This window comes from Candoia aspera, chromosome 8, assembly GCF_035149785.1.
Source record: "Candoia aspera isolate rCanAsp1 chromosome 8, rCanAsp1.hap2, whole genome shotgun sequence".
Classification (NCBI taxonomy): Eukaryota; Metazoa; Chordata; class Lepidosauria; order Squamata; family Boidae; genus Candoia; species Candoia aspera.
This window is the reverse complement of record NC_086160.1, coordinates 41831718-41855347: the sequence shown is the minus strand read 5'-3', so window position 1 is coordinate 41855347 and position 23630 is coordinate 41831718. Positions and strand designations below refer to the sequence as shown.

Below are 23630 nucleotides of genomic sequence, written 5' to 3'. Positions count from 1 at the left end.
CATACTATGTGGAGTACTAAATCATAACATTGGTGGTGTCAAATTTAAAAAAAAGTATAGACGGTTCAATCTATCCCGAGAGCCATACACATTGGCATTTAAAAGGCCATCTATAAGAAGTTTTGGATTTCTAATTGCCTATTTACATCATTATGTTTAATCATTATTTCAAAAAAGCCAACTTAAGAACATTCCTAACCTTTATCTTCTGTACTGCTCACACTCCTAAGTAAATTAATCAGGCTGATACTAAACTCTTAATATCAAATATATCCATTTTAATAACCTAGTTAAAGTTTAGATTATGAGAAGTAACCCATTCCACATTACAGAAATGTTTTCCTATATTAACTTTCTAGCCAGTTTAATTTCTGTTTATAAAAATATGAGGACCAATCTAATTTCAAGTGCATAAAATGCAAAGGTGTTGACTTTGAATTATCTGCACAAATGGAGAGATGGGAATAATCAATGCAGCACTTCCCCACTCTGTTTCTTTTCTGGGGGGGGGATCCCCTGTGCTCTTACATCTTCTATTCCCCCCACCAGATTTATTCCACTCAGTCTCCTTTATTCCATTCCATTCCTTAAAATGCAAAGTGGAATTTTCTTTATTTAATGAAATATTGTACTCTAACTTATGAGTAGTAACCCATTCCATATTACAGAAAGGTTTTCCTATAATAACTTTCTAGCCAGTTTAATTTCTGTTTATAAAAATATGAGGACCAATCTAATCTAAAATTAGAAATTTGTAACATGTACCTTCAATATTATTTTAAGACCAATTTTTCACTAGGAGGTAAAGCAAGTCCTTTTCTCCAAGATTAATTTGCCTCAGTATTTACAGTATAACTTTTTGTTTGCTTAATTAAGAGTGGGAATAGTCGATGGCTACTTGGTGTTTTTGCTCCCACATCACTAAAAACATCTTATTTTAAGAAATACTGTGATAATGAAGAACTAATACATAAAAAACCACATATAGACAATGTTGGTCTTATATTAGTGGAGACTGTTAAAATCAGCAGTTCATAGTACCACCTGCTGCATATTATCTATATACAAGAAGGTGTATACAAACACATTCATATTCTCTTTCTCTCTCCAGTTGGTCTTTCCATTTATGGAAATCTATTCAAAGCTAAACCCTTCCAGCTGGGCTGTCAGCATCTAAAGATATCTTTAGAGTAAGCTGGATCACTTATCGGCAGTGCTGGGAAACTATTGAGAATTCAACTGGTGCTTCATTGCTGGAACTTCAAAAGATCTATTCTGTTAACTACAATATTCTAAATGGAATACTAGACAGGGAAAAATCTTTTACTTTTTGACTCTTCAGATCCAAATAATGAAAGAAATGTGTCTCATAAGGAATCATGGAAGAGTATTTCATAAAATAACCCAGTTTTTCAAAAGCAGCTTACCATATCAGGCATTATCATTACCAAAGAGCAAGGTTTCAAAGCAAGCTACCCAGTGACAACAGTGAAGATGAAGGCAAATAATCATACAAAAAGTGGAAAAGAACAGAGCTATATGCATGCAAACCTGCCATTCTTTTCAAGTATTTTAGAATGAGATAGCTTTCAGCACACATTATGATTACTATCTCAGATATTGTTTCAAGAGGTTTATCTCTAAGATAAGTAGCAGCTAGAAATAACTTACTAATAATACAAACTGCACACATCTGTTAAAATTAAGCTTTATAGTTTTCAGTGGAGCTTTCTGTTAGCTATAAATAATAATATAAAAGAGCCTATGGGGGAATGAAAAGCAGTCATCCTTAACCGAAGGGAGGATGAACCAATTCTGGAGTTAGTTCCTAGAAAAAAAAGCATAATGCTTTCAAGAAAAACTTCTCAGTACACTCTTCCAAAGCCTACCACTATGAATTCTGGAGGGTGTTCACTATTCTAGACAGCATTACCAAACTGATATTTATAAATAACTTTTTGAAAATGTTAAGCTAGATTATTCTGCTTATCCCAGTTACCAACACAACTAAATTCTACATAAAGAAATCTGCACAAATGTGTCAAATGGCAAAATTTATGAAAAAGAACTGATAAGAATTAGTAAGTAAACCAAAAGAACTCAAAGCACAAATGCATTACTGCTTTACCACAAGAAACCTCCTGAAACATTTATTTTAATGCCTAACAAGCAGAAAAAAGTAGATTTTCTTTTTATTACTCAAAATGAGAGCTAAATGATTGCCATGAAATAATCACACATGTTCAAATCTTTCTTGTTGACTCACCACAGAGGACCAGAATAAGGAAAGATGAAGAACGGGTTCAATCATTGCTCTGCCAGGTTCATTTTAACCATGCTTGTTAGAACAGATGGATTTGGAAATACAAAACTTGTTCAAAGAGCTTATTATACAAAAATATAATAATCTAAGTGCCACCATATTTAATTTCATTATATTTATATGGACAAATGATGAAAGAAAACAACCTCTGGAAAATGGAGGAAGGACTTAAACTCATTTACGTACAACTTTTCACCTAGAAGCCAATATTTTTGCTTACAGAGATCCCATGGAATACTGGGAGTTAATATTTTTCTCCAGAAACTCTGTAGCATTGCTTCTCCTAGCTAAAGAAAAGAAAAGAAAAGGGAACTGCCAAGAGCTGAAGATTTCTCAACCCCACATTCTGGTTTACATCACAGGCAAGAGGGCCATGCTCCAGGTCCCATCTGCTAGGGAGTGTCATCTGACAGGACCCAGCAGGAGAGCCTTTTCTGTCATGGCACCCACCCTCTGGAAGATCATTCCCCTGCTGGAAATCTGACCCTGCTGGTCTTTTGTAAGGTCTTGAAACCCTGGTGCTCTTGTTGAGCTTGTGACCCTGTGTGGCTGAGCCCACATCATGGCTGTGTTAATTGTTGTTGTGGGTTGATTATTCTTGGCTGCTATATACATTATTTATAATTCTGTTGTGTGGTTTTTATCTTGTTTTTAAGTATTGTCAGGAATTTGAGATGGGCAGCCCTACAAATTGACTCAGTGAATGAATGAATGAATGAATTTACAGTAAAATGAAGAGGGAAGAGCAGAGAAATTAAATGGGGAGGGCATTTTAGTCCAGCCCTAAATTATTTTTTAATTAAGCATGTATTAATGATGTGTATTAAACAAAATAATACTGCTTAGAGTTATATATGATTTCAATAATCTATTCAAGACTTATGAGGTAAACCATTGTTATCCCTCAACTGACCACAGGGGACCAAGGCTGAAAGACAGTAGCCTGCTTTAGGCCACAAATTCAAGACAAATGGTACCTGAAAAATAAACTACCAAACTGTAGGTCAGCTCTTAGCTACTATGCTAGACTTTAATCTTAGGATTAATATTTACACTTCATCAGCAACATGTTAATTATAGTAGCCTAACAATTAACTGCAGTATAATTAGCAGCAAGAGAATTGTAGCTGCAGTTTACAAACAAGAAAAAGTACAAAGAATGCATTTCCAATACAAGTACTCTAATAATTCATATCAATATAATCTTCATAATGTATTTTTAAACAAGATGAATTTTTTTTAGAAAGCATTATTCTATTACAATAAGAATTAAATTCAAAGAGAAAACACAATTTTAAAAAAACTTGAAATGACATTCCTGCTTCTATATTTTAATATAAACAGAATCTATAAGAAATAATTGTTGTAATTCATATAAAAATACAAACTATGCAATTAAGTCCAGCAATCTGAAAATGCTGTCAGCAATTTAAGCCTGCAACGTTCATTTTAGTAGAGATCAAAACTGATTAAATGTGAATAGCCCAAAGTTGACGGTTCTTTTCCCAGAAACTAACCCACCACTCACATATATCCATTAATCACTATTCAGCCCTATCATAAGCTGTTCCTCGGTGACAATGTACAAACACACATATCCATATTATTGCCATCATATATTTAAATTGCTGTCCATAGACATTCCATGAATTATACCATACTGTATATGTTTAATACAGTGTCTATATCCTTTAAAATTTAACTAGGAATCTGTAGCACTGAAAGAATTACTAATAATAAATGACTAATACCACACACCATACAGCAGGACTTGTATACTTAAAGAAGCAGAACAACAAAGCACAAGTATCATCTATTTGATTACTTACAGGCAAGCCATTAAAATAAATGTTTTTAAAACTCTGATACTTTTATTCCCATTGCTATTTCTGACATAATACAACACTCCCACAACATAACATGAATCCAGCAATACCCAATTTAATTTTTCCCCAATATTCCCCCTTGTTTCCATAATTCTTTTGTTGCTGTACAGTTTATTTGAAAGTACTGGAACCAATTAAAAGTAAACGAGCATTGTGTAGTCAGGGATTGAAAGACCTAAACTTTGTCCTATTAACAATCAAGTCCTGGAATCTGAACAAGTTGTTGTCTCTCCACTGAGCAAATTTCTTAATGCTTTCATCTTCATAGAAACAAACATTCAATAACAAAGCAAGAAATCTGACTGAATTTGAAAGTCTTGTAACACATAATCCTGAACTTTGTCAGGCACAATTTATAATGTATTAGTGAAATATGACTCAGAACCAGAACGAGTCAAAGACTATATGATGAAATGGATGCAAAATTTGAAAATAGTTACAGAGATGGAACAGTGGGAATTTCAATTTAGATTTACCTCGAGTATTATACTCAGGGAGAACTGGTATGTTTTACCACTGATATATCACTCCAGTCTTGATTGCCAAAATTAGTATTACTTTTTCCAAAAAATTGTGAAAATGTAATGAGCAGACTGGATCCTTTTTCCACATGTGACAGCAATATTATAAAGCTCAACAGTACTGGAAAATAATCCATCACAGAATAAATTTTGAAAGCTGTAATCTTGAGATATTTTTATTAAATTTCATTAATCTAAACATACATTCAAAATATACTGAATTGGCAATGGTATACAACTGCAAGGATTTTATATGCTTTTTATCAGAAAAGATCTTTGATCCCCTCTGTGGAAGAATGACTAATCAAATTGTGGAAATGTGCTTTGATATCTAGATAAAGTAGATTTGATGTAGAATTCAAATCTATTTGAAATTCTTTTTTAGATTACAATTTCATACATGGAATTGTATGAAATTGTAATCTAAATTGGATGTGGTACAATACATAAAATTGTACCACATCCAAAATTAGGGTTTTAGACTTTATATTTTAACTTGACATATAATCTATATACAACTCACATTACAGGTAGTTCTTGTTTAGCGACCACAATTGGGACCGGCAACTCAGTAATTAAGTGAAGCAGTCACTATATGAAACGTCACGATTTTACTTTTCTTTGCTTTACAGACCTAGACTGCCATAACTAGTCACTAAACGCAGACTACCTGTATTGTCTTAATGCATTGTTTTTTACCCATACTCTCTCTCTTTTTCCTTTTTTTAATGACTCCAATTATGTTATCCAGTTACCTTTAAAGTTTAATAGATACATGTTTTGTTAGAAAATGGATATGAAATGTCTTACTGTATAGTATTATAAGTTTTTAATGATGTCTTAGAAGAATATATTAGTCATGATATTTTAGGGGAAAAAATCTATTTTCTTTTATTTCTTCTACTGAGTCCTATTCTCATTTTTGCCACTGTGGCAACACTTGAGATACATGTATATGTATATGTACATGTATATGTATATGTATATACACACACGGTTTTAATTATCAAAAAACCTTTAAAAACTGTATCTGAATATAAAACTTCTAAATAATTCTACTATGAAACATGTCTATCTGATATACAAAAAAGCATTACTATAGAGCAGTGTTCAATCTATTCTTCATCCTGTGGTGATAACATAAAATAGTTTTCCTTTCCTAGCAAGTTGCCCCACATAGTGTCATGTTCACTGTTTCAATGTACAGTATACATCGTAACATTTCACATGCCATGGTGCTGACGCACGTTTGTTTGGGAGGGAGCTGCTGTGAAACCTTGTGCCAAGCTCTGTATCTGTGTTCATTACAATGGAATGTGTTTGGGTTATGTTCTCTGTTCAAGGACTTTTCTCACAGACCATCAGAAACCGCTAGGAGCACCTGGGATTGTGAACTTGGGAAGAATCTATGGGGGGAGGGATCTCATTTGCACCGAGGGTTTTTAGTTTGCATTTGGCGCACTTTTATTCTCAGCTTTTTCTGTGATCCTGCATACTATTCTTTAATAAATCAGATAACTTTGAATTCCTGCTCATGAGTCTGATAGTGTTTTAGAATAGGCAATCATTACATAAAGCTGAGAAATCCCCAAAGTTGTACCGTTAGCTCCTACCAAGATTAGTTTCTTGTGAGGGAAAATAGTTAATGATGGCCAAGTCCAAGCTCACAACCAGGGGACTTGAGGAGATGGCTAGCTCGATGCCCGAGTCGACGGTCAAGAGCGGAGAACTGAGCCTCATCCTAGAACCTTCAGATTTCCAGGAGGAATTGAGTTCCAGTCCTGAGGTGGAGGAATCTGACGATGTGGGAGAACCAGAGCAACCGGCACCTAGCGAATCGCCCGCAGAGTTGATCACCTGGGATGAAGTGGGAGAATCCCAGCCAGGATCGTCCCAGGAGTCCTGGAAGTATTGGTTCCCACTGAGCCCAGACGTAGAATCTACCACGGTATCAACAGAGAGACAGCCTAACACGTGAGGGAGGGAGGAATCTCAAACCCCCGAAAGACTAAGAGTGATGGAGGCCAAAATAGAATCGATGGAGTACATGCTAAGAAACCTGTCTGTCATTGGGGGGGGCAGGGGAGGCACGGAGGAGATCCCAGCTTCACGCAACCATCCCCATCCTCCCATCCAGACCGCCAATGGAGCGGGCCCGGATACAGCTCCGGGATGAATCTCCACCCCGCAGGGCTCAACCACAAGTGTCCCCACCCCGAAGAGGGAGAGCTACTGTAACCTGGGGCCCAACCACTCAAGCAGCTGCTGATTCCGCTCCAACAGGAGTGGGGGTGAGAGACTTTTCTGTCAAGTTTGATGGGGATCCTCTGGCCAAGGCAAGAGCTAAGAAGGAGCTGAAGGATCTTACCCAGGGCCAACTGTCTGTAGCTGATTACGCCCTGGAGTTTAAGGCTTTAGCTGGGAAAATCCCCGACTGGTCTCAGTCAACCTTAATAGAACGGTTTAAAGAGGGACTCAACCAGGATGTCCTACGGTGGGCATTGTGTAGGGACGACCCAGAGTCATTGTATGAATGGATCTGTCTGGCCGGCAAGGCTGAGCACGCTCAGCATACCTTCATGCAAACCAGAAGACCTGAAAAACCACCAGCCACCATGAGGGGACCCTGAAGTGCTGCGACTGCTACCCGGCCAGGCTATAGAGCCTGGGATGAGGAGAGAGATCGGCGCTACGCAAGGGGTCAGTGTCTCCAATGCAGAAAGGAAGGGCATCGAGCAGCTGATCATTACACATAGATACTGCAGCAGGGCTCAGGAGGTATGTTCAAGTCCCACTCCCTAGCAGAAGGCAGTATTTGTAATTGTTATGTGTGTCCTAAATGCTATTTTTATAAGACGCAGACAAGAGGGATTTTACTGGGGGAAGAAGACAAAAGAATAGTTACTGAAAACATAAGCAGGCAAAAAAATATGGTAATCCATACATAAGGTAAGGGGAACATGGACTAGGTAGCAGGCCTTTCTGCTGCAGCCCCCTGTATTTTGCAACTTCCTCCCTCTGGAGGTTTAAGCATTCCCTTCTTTCCTGACCTTTGTAAAACTGTGAAAGTAACCCAATTCTACTGTGCTTTTAACCAAAGTTTCTGGAGCCAATTCAAGGATTTCTATTAGCTGTATGTATTTCTGTTTTTATTCTTTATGTTTACTCTGTTGTATGTCACCCCAAGTCTGTGAATTGGGTTGGGTTAAAAAAAAGTTAAATAAATAAATATATTAATTTTAAAAAATGTGATACAGTAGCTCAGGTCAAGAATGCTTGTAAGGAACACTACAACAGAAGTTCCAATTCCATTCTAAAATATATTAAACACATTGGCTTAGTACAAGATCCCCCTTCCCAACTATATCTTCCCCAACCATGAGCTTTTTAAAGACCACAAGGATGCAGTTCTGTCTAATTCACTATCTGCTTTGCATAAAGTTAGAACTGGGTGTTTGCATTCACTGTTCCATATGCATCATATAGGAGATGCAATTGTGGAAATTAAACAAAGAGAAAAACTGAGATTAATAATAACATTACTTGCCAGCAGGCCTGGGGATCCCAGATGAACTAGTGAGGTAGCTCCCTTATTTTTAACATCCCTTTGTCTTTTACTCTTTGTTTTAGTTGGGTTTTAATATTTTTAATGTATTTATTGTTTTTAGTTCTTTGTACGCTGCCCAGATTGGGAAGCTCTATAAATTTGAAAAATAAAATAAATAAATAAATTACTTGCTTCTCATGAAAATGAAGAAATTCATTTCAATCACACACATTTTAAACAGGAAATAACTCTTCTAAAATAATTATGATCACAGCTTTAAAATCCTAAGAATCATAAGCAAGAAAACATAAATTCCATTAAAATAGCATTTTAATCAAATTTGCTTCTTGCTCATGAATATTAATAAATTTAAAACCGTAAATTCCAAAGGCTTTGGAAATGAAACAGCATATAAGTGGAATAATTAGTAAATAAACAAACACTTAAATGAATGAGTAATTTTTGAAATCAGTATTAAAATTCAGTTTTACTACCTGCTTCTGGCACCATCATTTTGTAGCAATAGTCTACACCTTCCCCAAACCAATCAGTTACCCTGTTGTTGTTGTTGTTGTTGTTGTTGTTTAATATGTGATATTTCTCCTTGGCTCTCTTTCTTCTCCTTTTGTCAATTACTCTTCTTTTTTGTTCCTTCTTCCACCTACTTCTTATATTCTTTCCATGAAAAACCAGAGTCTCTTTTCTACCAACTTGGTTTTAGACACAGATCTACCTTTTCTCTTTAACAGCACATGGGACTCTACACTTATACTTTGGGCAAACATTACTCCAAAGCTGCTATTGCTATTATTAAGATTTATATGCCACCTTTTATCCAGGACTTGAGATAGCTAAAGTGGGGGTCTCCCTTCATTTTATCCACTCAAAATCAACCCTGTGCAATAGTCAAAGCTGAGAGAGAATGAGTGGCCCAAAGTCAACAAGTGAATTTCCATGGCTTGGAGTGGACTTGAACCTAATTTAATACCTTAGCTACCATACTACGCTGGCTCTCCTTGCCCTCTAGCTCTTAAGTGTATGTATTAACATATCCCTTCCCTCTAGCAGAGTATTTATAAACTTTTAATGACATCACAGCAAATCAACCAATGAATTAAATCATCCCTAGAGGAACACAGTCAAACTGAAACACAGCAGGTATTTAATACTGCTCTCTATTCCAGTAAGTGGCGTTGCTGTGCACAGATAAATTTTTTTATGGGGAGGGGGCATTGGCATTATACATCATTCCTAAAAATGACAGAGGCAAGCAATGCTCCCTGTTTCTGCCAGGATATCAAGGCAGGAGGCAGTAATGTGCAAGCCCTAGGCACAAAGCACCTAACTATTCCCTTTACACTGCTGTTTTAAAAGCAATAGAAAAACTATCTCTTTAACGCTTGAAAGGATTACAAAGAGACAGCGCTCCTCAGAAGTTCTTTGCTCTGTTAGAAGCTCATAAACAACCCCAAAAAAGAACAGGCAAGAAAAGAATGCCTAATATCAACAGTTAATAGATATACATGGGGATACAATCAGAAAACCCTAATAGGGCTTCAAAGAACACTCTTCAAAAATTTAAAAGGAATCAGAAAGTAATGGAATAACAGTCATTAAAGTTTATTCTCTATTGAACAAAAACCGCAATATTAAAAAAAACTCATCAAGGATGGACCAAGATACGATACAGAGCTACAGATATTTTAATCTGCATACAGAAAAATTATGATAGCTAGAAACCCACTTCAATTCTCTGCCTTTATTCCGCTTCACTCACACGAGCCCCGCCCTCACTTCCGTATTTACAATCCTTCCTCTTCCCTCCAATTCCGAGCTTGCATTGTCAGCGCACAGAGAGCTGCCACTCAATTCTTTCTCCATGCCTATTGACCTGAAGGGGAATAGCCCCGCCCAACACAGATTTCAGCATTCAGAATTCGAACATCCTTGACAGACGATTGGTCGACAGGCCCGTCTCTCCCTCCCCTCACCCAGTGCACAGGGGCTCCTGAGGGAGCTCCGCGCTTCCGCTATGGGGTGGGGGGAGAAGGGGGGAAATGGATTCTGTCTCCTTGATACAGATAAGCGCACCCTGTTCGCACCCCCGAGAGCGCCGGACTCCCGGCATCGCCACCTGCGTCCCCTGACATCCCATGGCCTCAGGAGGTTCCCATACCCTCCCCATTGAGAAACAAAAGTTTAGCAGGCAGGCAGGACCCACAGAAGAGGCGACTTCGAAGTCCCTGAGCCCGCTCGCAGCAGCTCCTAGTCACACACGGGAGGAGGGGGAGGGCGATAAGGCTGCCGCCCAAGAGGCGCTGCTAGAAAGGCGCGTTTCCATTTCTGAGCAGCCTGGCGCGGATGGCGGGCGCGGAATTGCAAGCGCGGCTCTTCCTGGTTCAGGCGCAAGAGGAGCAGCGGCAACGGCACACGCTCCCTTCCTTTGCCCCAACAGAGGCGGCGCCCGCCACAAACACGCACGGACGCAAGCCCCACATTGCGGGCGCAGCGCGGTCAGGTTGCTAACGCGGACAGCACGCCAAGGTGATCACTTCCTGGATTCGTCCTCCCTCCATTACTCCAGCGCCAGTGCCGCCCCCGGGAAGAGCCGCGAGCAGCGTGCGCACCTCCCTCTCCGCCTGGCCCACCCTTTGCTTCTCCTCTCTTTCTTTCATGCCATCCTCCCCGCTGGAGAGCCCCGCCAGACCACGTCGCCGCTTACCGGCGCGGATGAGCAGATCGAGCTGATTCGTGGGCCCCTCATGCAGGGAAGTCGCCATGTTTATGCCGCTGGAGCGAGCAGCGGCGGCGGCGGCTTCGCATTGACCCGCAGGGGCTTCCTGGCGCTCGGGCGCGCGCGCGCAGCCCCGCTGAACGACGTGCGCACGCTTCCGCCGACACACCAGAGTCAGCGGGGCCTCGCTCGGCTGGATCCTCCTCTGCACGCTCGTTCTCGCGCCCGGCCAGCCACGCAGAAGCCTGCGCTCGGCTCTCCTCTCGCCCTCCCGCGTGGAGCGGCAAGCAGGGGCCGCGGAGAAGAGCTTCCTCTCAAGCAGGGCGCACGCGATCCTTCCGCCGCCAGCCTAGCAGACAGGAAGTGTCGGGCGGGCGCTGAGCTCGCGCCCTCCCCTCCAGAGCCAGAAGCGGGGAACGAGCGCGGCGGGTCAGGCTGGCGAAGGAGGGGATTCGAGGATCCGCCAGCCTGTCGGCGTCCTCCGCTCACCGCCGCGGGAAGGGATCCACCTGCTTCCGAGGCTGCCCGTCTGAGATTTCCATTTCAGGAGGTCCGGCGGAGCGAAGCGCACGCAGCTACTCGCTTCTCCTTAGCTTTTCGCATCTTCGAGAATGGGAGGAGGAGGAAGACGTGGCCGTAGATGAAGGGCCAACTTTTCATTTTTTCTTCGGCGTGAAGCACAGCTTCTTTGCCACTGTCGCCTCCTGCTCCTTAGCATCCCTTTGCAAGGCGGCGCTCGACTCACATCGTCGGCAGTTGTTCAAGCTTGCACCCTACATTGTCTGGAGTTCTGGAATCCGGTATTCGGCGCAGTCATAGGCACCCTGAAACAGTCGAGTTCTGTAAAGTGCTGCACTGCTGTGAACTAAGAGTTACATTCACCATTAGTACTGTGCACTATTTTGTCTTAGTGAGTCCCAGTTTTGCAAGCTTGCGACAAGATGGAAATCTTTCTCCATAAGCGATGTTTTCTTCGTGCGTGATGTGGGCAAATGTTGCTACTCATACGGAGGAAGAATACATGTGCAGTACAGTACTATATACTGTCAAGTGCAACAAGCAACTTTCAAAGTGGGTAAAGATGTTATTCAACTTATTTTCAAGTAGATTTCTCCCACTTCTGTTTAATCCCTCCATTGTTGGCAACAGTTTAAGTCACTGCTGCTGAGTTTTTGTCTACATCAGCAGGCAATCTGAATGGATGTCATACAAATAATGTGCACATTTTCCCACATGCAGCTTTTACCTATAATATGCAACTGGTAGCCAAAGTGAAATAATATGGAGTTACACTTAAGAACTATTGTAGATTTGTTGTGTCTAAAATTCAGCCACTGATACAGCTCAGCAACATACGATACTGCAAACAATATAGTATACACAGGTTGAAAAGATACCCAAACAAGCTTTCCTACTGCTGACTCTTCCAATTTCTGGTTTAACATTCCTCCAAAGTTATATTTGGTTTAATGCATTTTTAATTTAATATTAGTAATGCCACAAGTCTTACAAGGATTAACAAAGCTCTTCCATGAAATATTTCCTTTGTAGAATTTTACTACTAAGCATTACTCAATTACTTATATTAAAAGGGTGCTGTCTGAAAAAGCAGTTGCAGACAGAAGGGAAGACAGCTGCTTTTACTCAACTTGGAATCCTCTGAAATCAGTGACAGTCACCAAAATGTGTCCACACTTCCATATATCTGTTCATATGTTTCCCAGTGAGTACAGTGAGACTTAAAACAATATGCGAACATGCATATTATTCCACACAATTGAGCTAGAAGAAACTTTAATCAGATGTTCACAATAAAAATGGTTTTGAATCCCATGCAGATCTACTTCAATGGGACTTATTCCCAGTTAAATGTTTATTGAATTGCAGCTTTAATTTATAAAGCTGACTTAGATGTTTTTAAAGGCAATTTTTATTTCAACTGTTTCACTTCTGTACAAAGTTCAATACCTACTAAACGCTTAAATCAAAGTATTGTATTGCTGGAGTTGCCTTTGCTACTCTATAACTGTGCGTGCAGGGCCGCAACTGGGGGGGACAAGCAGGGCATGTGCCCTGGGCACCGTGTTGGCGGGGCACCAAAATGGGCACTGGGGGGGTGCCAAAATGGGCGAGGAATCCATGTTTGCCCCGGGTGACACAGACCCTAGTTGCTGGCCTGTTTGCGTGTAACTTTTAAAACACAGTACTTAGGCCCATGTAAAGCAATGAGCTTGAGTATTTTCTCCACTGCACTCACTTCTGTATACAAGGAAAGGGTGTGTCTATAGAGAGGCAAGGGCAGCAAAAGACAACATCACATTTGCACGATGCCACAATTTACCTACTTGTGTCAGATATTGGGACACCTACTTAATAGCATTTGTGTGATGGCCTCATTTGTTGCAGATGCTGCTGAAAGGAATAAACTAGAATTTTTTTTCAGCATTTCTTTCTCAATACATATAAATTAGGAAGCATGATTTAAAATTAGAGTACTAAACAACCTAACTAAACAATCCCAGAGTTCATAGTTGACTTGTTGAGATACTGCCTACTTTTATTTTAAATAAGCTTCCTATTCACTCATAATGACAGCAAGAACCAACAAGTGCAGCCGAATTTTGACTTTTTTTTTTCCTGCTAAATTGTATAGGAAAAAGAGAAAGGCATACTCAAGCTCAGTGCTTTGCAAAAACTCTTGTATGGGTCTTCTCTTTCAAATCAAGCATGGTGACTAGATGGGCATATCCATGTGGTTTTCTCAGCAACAATACAGAAGTGGTTTGTTACTGATTTCTAATAGGATGCCTTTTCCACTTCCCAGTCTAGGCTACAGCCCTAACTACAGGTTCTCCATCCAGACTAACCAGACCAGAACCTGCTTAGCTTCTGAGCTCACACAAGGTAAGCCAGGTTGCTAAAACATAGTGTTAGCATTATGTGCGAATTCACCTATATGTGCATAAGAAGAAGAAAAGAAAAGAAAGTACATCATTTTTTCACTGCTGTGGAATAAGAATTCCTTGTTAAAGCTACTTGTCAGATCTAAGTGCGAGAAATAAAACTCAGATTAAATGATACATTTAGAGAGATTCACCATTTCCTTAATAACAAATTTTAAAGCATATTCAGTTTTCTATAGATTAGGAAGAACATTAAACATCAATATGATAAAATAGTAATCTTACCATATTACTCTTTTACAACACATCTTTTAAGATTTGAAATAAAATTTAATGTTCAGAAAAATAATTTACATACAGTATAAATATAATTATTTTTAACAAGTTGAAAAATCCAGAAGAATGCTAAATTTATATCGTTCATAAGCAAATGCAAGTTTGGAGAAGTTACAGGATTTGTTTCCCATAATAGTAGTTTTAAGTAGTAAGCAGTCTGGAAAAAAAAAAGAAACTTGCTTTAGAGTATACCTGAGCGCTTTTTACTAATGGGAATAGTTTTTCTAAATATATGTGATTATATATACAACTAGGAAGAAAATATACATACCAACACTTTTCCAGAGCAGTTTTTCCCCTCCCATAAGGGAAATCAAGGAGGATCTGTTTAAATATCCATGTTTCATCAAGATCTTCTACCTCTCTGTGGCAACAATATTTTAAAGTTAAAGGAAGACTACTTGTGCCACAGGGAGGATTTCTGATGCGATATAAAGAACACAGAAAAGTAAACAAATATTTAATGCTATCATCAACTAAAAAAAAAACCTGTCCTTGGTGTCCTGAAAATAACAAATTCTGGAAGAATTAGTAGAAACCCCAACAAGTGCATTCCATCTGAAGTGCCTCAAACATCAAACCATATTTTTTCTTGTTAAAGCTGTGTTTAAAAAATAATATTCTATATTATGTCATCTTAGGAAGAAAGTTTCAGTCCTGAATAAATTGTTTACACAGAAAGTAAGAGAAATATTTCAGATGTATATTCTTAGAACACACTGTTCATGGTACGGTATAGTGGGCTGGATCCATCTTGTCCCTATTCTGAAGAGATGGCTTCTTGCTTTGATGAAGGAACTGAGGTGCAGTAGAAACTCCCCATTGGAACAAAGTAGGAGACAATTCATCTTCATCCAGGGGCCTGTACCACTTTCCTTGTACTACTGCCTCTACAGTTTCAGGAGATCTCTCTTTTCTCCAGAATAAGAGGAAGGAGAAATCAATAAAAAGAATTATCTTATATAGGAACTCTGGATCCAACTCACTAAATAAAGAGAAAGATGAGTACACTTCTACAAATTTTGTTTTCACTCATAGCACAAAGTACTAAAACAGGAGTCTAGCCGTCTGTCAAAACTATCTATTAATTATAGCACTTTTATATTTACTTATTTATTTAGTTTTATTTATGATGAGGTTACATGCTGTAAATACATACCCCCACTCTCCCGGCCTTTCAGAAGGGAGTAAAACCTTGGTTATGCCACCTGGTCTGGGATGGGAGGGGAGACAGTTATTCATGGGGGTGGTTGGCCCCGTGAGGGTGCCAAGGTTAAGATTTTCCCATCTGGAATTTTATATTGTATATTGTATATTTTGTATATGTATTTGTATTTTTAGGTATTTATATTGTACTGTTTTAGTGATTTGCTATTTTTACTATTTGTAAGCCGCTGAGAGTCGTCATATGCGAGATGGGCAGCAAAGAAATTTAATAAATAAATAAATAAATTCATTTATTGTTCCATTTGTTATTCTAAGGGATCATGTACTGCAAACTTTAAGAATTCGTATACTAAAGAAAAGAAAAATGTTTATAGAGCTGGAAGTCAATAGCATTAATCCCTGCACTTATATTTACAAGAATGCTGTTCAAAGAATCTCAGGCTGATATTCTAAGTTTCTGTCTTAATTGAAATACTAGCATATTTTTCATATATACTTGATTCTCAGCCAACTAAAAGATACCATTGTTAATATAAACAGTTGCTTTTATCTAAAATCTAAACTTACTTTATATCTTAAAGGCTGACATTCTATTTACTGTCAAAGTTGTAACAGCAACAAATCTTTGGGGGGGGGGTGCTGCTAAATACAGGAAGACCTTGCTTACCGACTGCCTTGTGCAGCAACCGATCAAAGTTACAGTGGTGCTGAAAAAGTAACTTTGCAACCAAGGCACACATTTACAACCTTCGCAGCATCTCTCTCTCTCTGTCATGAGTTTGCCATTACAGTCAATTAGTATGTGTTGTCCTGTGTCTGACTTTTCTTTTTTACCCCTCATAGAGTGGAGAGATTGCTTAAACAAGCAATCTCTTCCTGAGCTGTTTTTCTCTGTAGTGCAGTGCTTCCCCAAAAGGTGCTAGCCCAAGTGCTGCTGAGCTCTGTGAGTTTAAATAGCTGGCTGGCAGCTGCTGCCTGTAACTGACAAGACTTTAATCACTTTCAACTTTCAACTTTTGTTTGCCTCCTAAGTAGCTCAGGGCTGGAAGCCATGGACACTAGACAAACAGCCAGTGCTAGTGCATTCATTTCTATGTGTATTTCCCATTGTGGGCCTGCTTACTCTCTTGTAAACCCTTCCTCTCCAATGAATGTAAATACAAACATTAATTCCCTTCTTGCTAATTATCCCAGCACTGGGGTGAGCATTCCAAAGGGTGGTGGGAGTAGGGAAAAAGGAAAGCTGAAGTAAAATCATAAGCACGGTTGTCACATGATTTTCCACTTAGCGACTGCGTCACTTAGCGACTGAGTTGCCAGTCCCAATTGTGGTTGCTAAACGAGGACTACCCATAATTCATTACACTAAAGTACTATAGTTTGACACTGAAGTATTATTTTTAGAAAGCCTATGTTAGAAAAAGAAACATCCATACTTACCTTCAACACTAAATTTGCATAAATGCAGATCAGAGATTTAGTAAGATAAATATACTTTTTAACATTTTAATCATATACAAACCAACTGCCCAGCATCACCCCGCAAAAATTCTGTTCATATCCCATAGGATTTTTGGTCCTTTTTCTTTAAATAATCTTTGCCTATCAATACTGCTTCCTGTTTCATAAGCAGTTTGTAATGTGACACAGGGTAACGATATGTGAGAAGCCCAAAGGCTGCCTTGAATATCTAATTTATAAGATTATTCATACAAAATCTTACACTAAGGAATTGACACCACTTATTTTAACTCTTACTATCTTAAAATCCAAAGCTCTTTTTGTTGAAGCTTAAGCTCTAATTACTTAATCACAGGTCTCCTTAAAAAAGTAGAAATTCATTGACAGACCTTTTGGGGCTTATATTCTAAATTACAGAATATGTATAAAGAGGAATATTGAACTTGTTTGATCTTTCACAAATAATTTTTCATATCACCTATTTAATTGAAATCTGGAAGTATAGTCTAAAAAAGACTATTTTTGACTTTTTAGACTTAAAAGATTATTGCCAGGCTTTAAAAGAAGCTTTTTAAAATATATATTGTATTAGCACAGATCCAAATCACATGAATGTCAATATATAATCTCACCATATTAAATCACAATATTTGCTTTACAAGCCAGGCAAACCTCTTATAAATAAAGCAATCTCTTTATATATCTTAACTAGAAACACAGAAAATAAAATTCCATAAATTGTATCAGAATGTTCTGCATAAAATTCAGTACAGCCTCAATTTAACATGCCATGGGGAGGGGAGGGAGAGTTACTATAAATCTAAATGTCTGTTCAATCTGAATTTACATATTTTCTATCAGCTTATGGCATTTGCATAACTACAAAATTGCTGTAACTAATGTAAATTACATAAATTGCATTGTTTGCAATAAAACCTGACATTAATCTGTTAACTTGGGGAGAATTAACAAAAATATCCATCATATGTGAAGTACATTTAATGAAGGGTTTATTGTATGTTCTCACCAGCTATTCATGCTAAAGTTACTGAGACTAGTAAAGATAAAAAATCCTTTAACCAATTCACAGAGTGCATATACACATCTCCTTAAGTGTACTGTAAAACCTCAGCTTAATGGATCTCAGTTTAACAGAGCTCAGATACAACAGAGTTTTTGTCCAGACTTCACCTCCATTTAAGAGACTATTGTCCATTAAACTGAGGGTTTGTCCTTTATATCATGGTTTTAGAACAAAGGATGCCATATATGTCAGTGATATAATTGAGCAAATGACATAAATTGACACATTTTCAGATTTAAAGGATCTGTAGGATATTTACTGTAATATCATTTGATTAGTTTTAAGTACTGTACTGTGTTGTATGACTTAGTGTGCAATGAGAACCTAGCTACTGTTTGTCTATACTGTATACCATAGTTTATGACTTCTTGCAAGATGTACACTCAATCATAGCTTATTTGAACCATGAGTAACAATGACATGCTTAAAGCAATACCTTTAGTTCACTAATACATTCATTTAAGGCTTGCTTACACAGAGCAAAACCTGAATAAACAGCAACTCTTGAAATGACAGCTTTTCTTACTAGACAGCAACTCTTGAAATTACAGCTTTTCTTTATGAAATTGCAGACTATCACTTATTGTTAAAAAAAGGTAATATTTCATGTTTTCCTTTCATGCTATTTAGGAATATATAGTAAGTAGCATTATAATAAAACACCAGAATAATTTCAAAAATCTAAGTCCACATCCAATAAAATTAGGTTTGACTATGTATTTAGTTTTAGCAAAATGCTATCAAGTATAGTTTTTATTACTAAAACGAAAACAGCAACTATCTCAGCAGAAGCTATCTATATTTTGGAATACAAACTGAAAAATTACCCAGGAAATAATTGAGCTGGCATGTGGTGCATCATGGATAACAATGAACTTATTAAATGTTAGATTTTACAGGGTTTTGTTTGTTTTTATTTATTGCTCCTACTAAATGGAACAGGGCAAATTTCAATCTGTAATTAAAATGTTAGTGAAACAGACCAAGTAAGGCTTTCAGTTGTGGCAAAGTATTTAAAGGTCTACCTGTCTTCACAGTTTCAGTCTCGATTTCTTGTTCTTCTGCAACATCTTGTAGCAGGTAAGTTTCATCATCATAAACAAAAATCTGTGCAGCATATCCTTGTTCTACTCTGGCACATGGTACTGGCTCTACAATCACTGCTGGATATTCAGAAACTGGTTCATTCTCCTGTAGAACATAGTGAGAAAGATGGATATAATTTCACCATCCTAATCCAAACAATATTTTCTGCTTGTAACGCTGTGTGTTTAATACAGTTTTACAAACATATCTAGATATATAGTATGAATTTGAGAGGATATATCAGCTATGAAAATAAAACACACAAGCATTATTAACTTCCCATCAGATGTGCACCAAGTCTTGGAAAAACATTATATAATTTTTGCATATAATAGCATATTATTTTCACAACCTTGGAGCTGACAAGGTACAGTACTGAAAGAATAATCAGAATAGAAAAAAATAATGTTATGGTTCAAATTTACAGAGTTAATTTTTTATAATAATTATTAATAGATTTTTATCCCACCTTTTTAAATATATGTTTGGTCAACTCAAGGTGGTGAATATACCCAATACTCCTACCTCCTATTTTCCCCACAACACCCCTGCAAGGTGTGTTGGGCTGAGAGAGAATTCTTTGATTTCAGTGAGATAATTAAATTTATTCAAGATTTTTGCCTTTCCATTACATTATTTTTTAGATTTATATCCCACCTTTCCCCAGGAAATTCAAGGCAGCATACAGAGTACTTTGTCTTCCATTTTTTCCCCTTCAGAAGGAAACCTGTGAGGTTAGCTGGACTAAGAGATAGTGACTGTCCATGACTGAGGGTAGTCCACCAGTCCTAGCCCAACATCTTAACTATTACTATCCATGCATTTGAATTTTTTTCTTCTTTCCAAAATCTTGCCTTCCAAAAATATATTTTGAATTTACATGAAGAACATACGGCTTCTCCCATTTTCTGACCTTGCCTTGAATCTGTACTCCATTGCTGTCAAATTCCAGACTTGAACTTCCATTGTGAACTATTGCTGATGTCATTGTACATTCCTTGGATGTATTACAAGGCTAATAGCAAAATAGATAAATGTTTTCCAGAACTGCAATGCTGAGAGTGTAAAGTATGAGAAGTCCACAAACCAGGTGGAATATTTCCAAATTTCAATTTCTCGGTACTGGAATAAGAGATCCTGAGAGAAAACATAAGCATTGGTTATTCTGTGGTTTATATGTGAAAGTTTCTAAAAAGTATACAGTGTTACATTAAAATACAGCAATACTAAATGGTGTAATTTGCGATACAGGTAGTCCTCATTTAGTGACCACAGTTGGGACCAGCAACTTGGTCATTAAGGGAAGCAGTTGCTAAGTGAAACTGTGACTGTGTTTATGATCTTACCTAAGCTTTCCTTGGCTTTACGGACCTGCAAAGGTTATCACTGGGAGGATTGGACACAACTGTAACTGTGAACAGCTGCTCAATGAGGCTATAGCTAAATGAGGACTACCTGTACCTGAAAAATTATTGGTTTGCTATCAGATCTGTTTTTTAAGTTTGCACGTCATCCACAAATGAATGCACTTTATTTAAATATTTAAATATTAAAACGTCCTTCAAAAGTTACATTACTATTCAAAAGTAATTAACTATAAACTGTTAAGATGAAATAAGGTCAAAAAGTAACCTAGAGGTATTTAAATAAATTTTAAAATATTAGTATTCATTGCTTGTGAACTCAAGCATTTGATGTAGCTATATTTTTATATATAAGCTGAGGTGGCTCAATTCATGATTTCTCTCATAAAAATACTCTAATACCAACTATAAGATTAGATAACTTTACTAACGAACTACAAGACATAAAGGGAACAATAAAGGACTATAACCCTAGTCCCATCATATTCTGACTGCATCAGCACCAAATATAATTCTGTTGGGCTGAATGTCTAAGGTACCGTTCACACATTATATGCATATAAGAACACAGCAGAGGGAAAAGTTTTAAATCCCTCCTAGGAAACAGAATAGGGAGCCACTTTGGTGTAGTGATTAAAGGCCCCAGACTAGAAATGAGGAGATGGTGAACTCTAGTCCTGCCTTAGGCACAAAGCCAGCTGGGTATCTTGGGCCAGTCACTCTCTCTGCCTTAGGCGAACCACTTCTGAAAATGTTGCGAAGAAAACTGAATGAACTTGCCCAGGCAGTCACCAGGAGTCAAGACTGACTTCAGGGCACACAGACATATACACGAAACTGTAGTAATACTAAAAGCATGTGCTATTCAAACAATAATCAGGATGGTTGTTTTCCTGTTGTTAATACCAGTGGAAACACAGCTGTCCTGTCATCCTTTTGCCATGACCACCACTGCTAAAATGCTATTGGTAAACAGGACCCTGAGGATGCTAGCGTCCAGTCTGACAGAATGCTACAACGTTCAGAACAACTCCTATAATGTGTGAAAAGTATACTTCTGGCTCTGAAGCCTCTATGGAAGGAGTGGAATCACTGAAGAATAGTCCCTCCCTCTAACCCCAAGCATTCCAGGGGGCCAAAAAGGATATCATGACTGATTGTATTGAACACTACTGAGAGATTAAACCAGGCCTGCTGCAGGAAATCCACAAGAATTATTACAGCTTCCATCTTATGCCTGGGCCAGAAAGGAGATAATCTGCTTTGTTCAGGGCCCTCTATAACTGCTGTCCCACTATATTCTCAACACCTTTCAATAAAAAGGGAAGACTGGTGATGGGACAACAGTTCTCCATAATGACTGGCCAGGGTGGCATTTTGAAGAGGGGGCATGCCATCTCCTCTTTCAAGGCTATCATCCCTTCTCTCCAAGGGATTTCCTACCACCCTAATGTAATTCGTCATCCCTCAGAATTAGCTCAAATTAGTCAGAGAAGAACAAATGTCAGAGAGAAACCCATCTACTTCCTCAGAATTTAGGGGTTCAGCTCCCTGGCAATTTACTGAATTCTGCCCAGCCAACATCTAATTCCAAGCACATGGAATTTTGTCTCCAAAGTGATTAGCAAAAAAGTTATAGAAGCCAGTGGGAAGTTCTTCTGACTTACTGCTCCCTAACAGGAAGCAGGGATCCCTAAACAAGGACAACAGACGTCAATCCATGAACACAGTGTAGGTCTGAATTTGTGTTCAATCATAATAACTTATCTTATACCAATGTCACTCCAGGCATATCCATGTCATCTCTCAGAACTCCTCAATGATGCTAAAAACACTCCAGACCTATGTACAGGGAAAAGTCAGTAGCACCAATGGTGCCTCAAGATGACCTGAAAGTGATCTGACCATAATAAAGAACTAAAGAACCCATCACCAACTGCTCCAAAGTAAAGACAAGATCCACCGCATCAAGAATTTAAGATTTATTTATATTAATCAAATTTGTATGGCCACCCATCTCACCAAAAGCGATTCTGGGTGGCATACAACAATCCGATAAAATCAGCACATAAAACAATGAGTATAAAAATGTAAGAATCAATATTAAAAGATAAATAATATAAAAACAAAAGGTAACAAAAGATGGCATATCCCTGGACCCCAGAAAGCCAAAAGCCAAAAGCCACTCTGTCTTGTCAGGATTGAGTCAAAGTTGGTTCCTCCTCATCCAGACCTTCACAGCCTCCAAGCACTCAGTCAGCACTGTGACAATATCATCTGCCTGGTGGGAGTCTGCCTTCCACTCCCAACCCCAGAAGCTGGCATGGTAGGATACCATAGAAGGATACCACAGTATTGAAAGCCACTGAGAGATCTAGGAGGGCCAGAATGGTTGCACCACCCCATCCCGAGCCCTCCAGAAGTCATCTGCAAGCACAACCAGTGTTGTCTTGGTATTGTACCCTGGCTTGAACCCAGACTGCAAAGGGTCCAGATAATCCACTTCATCCAGGGCCCTCTGTAGCTGAGTGCCAACCACTCTCTTAACTTCCCTAAAAAGGGAAGGTTGGAGATTGGACAAAAGTTGTCTAAAGCTATTGGGTCCAAGGATGGCCTGTTGAGAACTGGGCACACCATCGCCTTCTTCAAGGCATACGGTATCACCCCCTTTCTCAAAAAGGCATTAAGCATGTTATTCAACTCTGTATTTGGACATTAGCAGATGAATAACCTCAGAATAAAACTGACTACACCAATATAAAACAGAAGATGGAATTGTCAAATGTGGTGAACTAGGACACATCCTGGTACAGGTTGTGAAACAGACCATGAATTATTGCTATTAAATATATAGGTTAAGCTAAGATAATTAAAGAGAGTATGTATGCCAACAAGATATGACCTGGAGAATGTACAGTCAAAATAGAAGATCAGCCTAAGGAATACTTAGCAAGCTTAAGTACTTTAAAAGGAACCTGAATGTTATAAAAACCAAACAAACAAAAGAACCCCAGAATTATAAAGAAGATCCAATTTCTTTTCAAAGCAGGCTATCATGAGAGCAAGGAAAAATCAAAGGATGAAACCCCTAGGAAACAATTAGGTTGTACAATGCATGCATGCGTGCATACATCCTGTGTCAAGCAAGACAGAATAAGGGGGAAAATATAAGGAAATCTCAATCAAAAATGAAGTTAAAGGAAGATGGAAATAGTATT

At 38.4% G+C, this 23630-nt stretch overlaps 3 protein-coding genes and 1 long non-coding RNA gene across 11 annotated transcripts in view; all 4 read right to left on the bottom strand.

The window, feature by feature from the left end:
* LOC134502095 (uncharacterized) overlaps window positions 1–23630 on the bottom strand; it is a 161460-nt gene that overhangs the window by 34950 nt on the left and 102880 nt on the right. The window lies entirely within an intron of this gene.
* The window catches only part of NDUFC1 (NADH:ubiquinone oxidoreductase subunit C1), a 92395-nt gene that overhangs the window by 41827 nt on the left and 26938 nt on the right, over window positions 1–23630 (bottom strand). The window lies entirely within an intron of this gene.
* The window catches only part of ELF2 (E74 like ETS transcription factor 2), a 38716-nt gene that overhangs the window by 7958 nt on the left and 7128 nt on the right, over window positions 1–23630 (bottom strand). For 3 of the 7 annotated variants that reach the window (XM_063310662.1, XM_063310663.1, XM_063310661.1), the window contains exons 2-3: window positions 19962–20185; window positions 18988–19153 (exon numbers count right to left, since the gene is read on the bottom strand). In XM_063310662.1, the coding sequence (XP_063166732.1) occupies window positions 18988–19153; window positions 19962–20036 (241 nt within the window). In that variant the 5' untranslated portion in view covers window positions 20037–20185. Of the gene's footprint in view, window positions 1–10999; window positions 12004–18987; window positions 19154–19961; window positions 20186–23630 lie in introns of those variants that run through there. The other 4 variants (XM_063310664.1, XM_063310665.1, XM_063310666.1 and 1 more) reach the window with 3 other exon arrangements.
* LOC134502345 (uncharacterized) lies at window positions 14224–15537 on the bottom strand. The gene is made up of 2 exons (XR_010068440.1): window positions 14522–15537; window positions 14224–14407 (listed from the first exon to the last, which is right to left on the bottom strand). It is a non-coding gene; the product is annotated as an uncharacterized LOC134502345 (long non-coding RNA).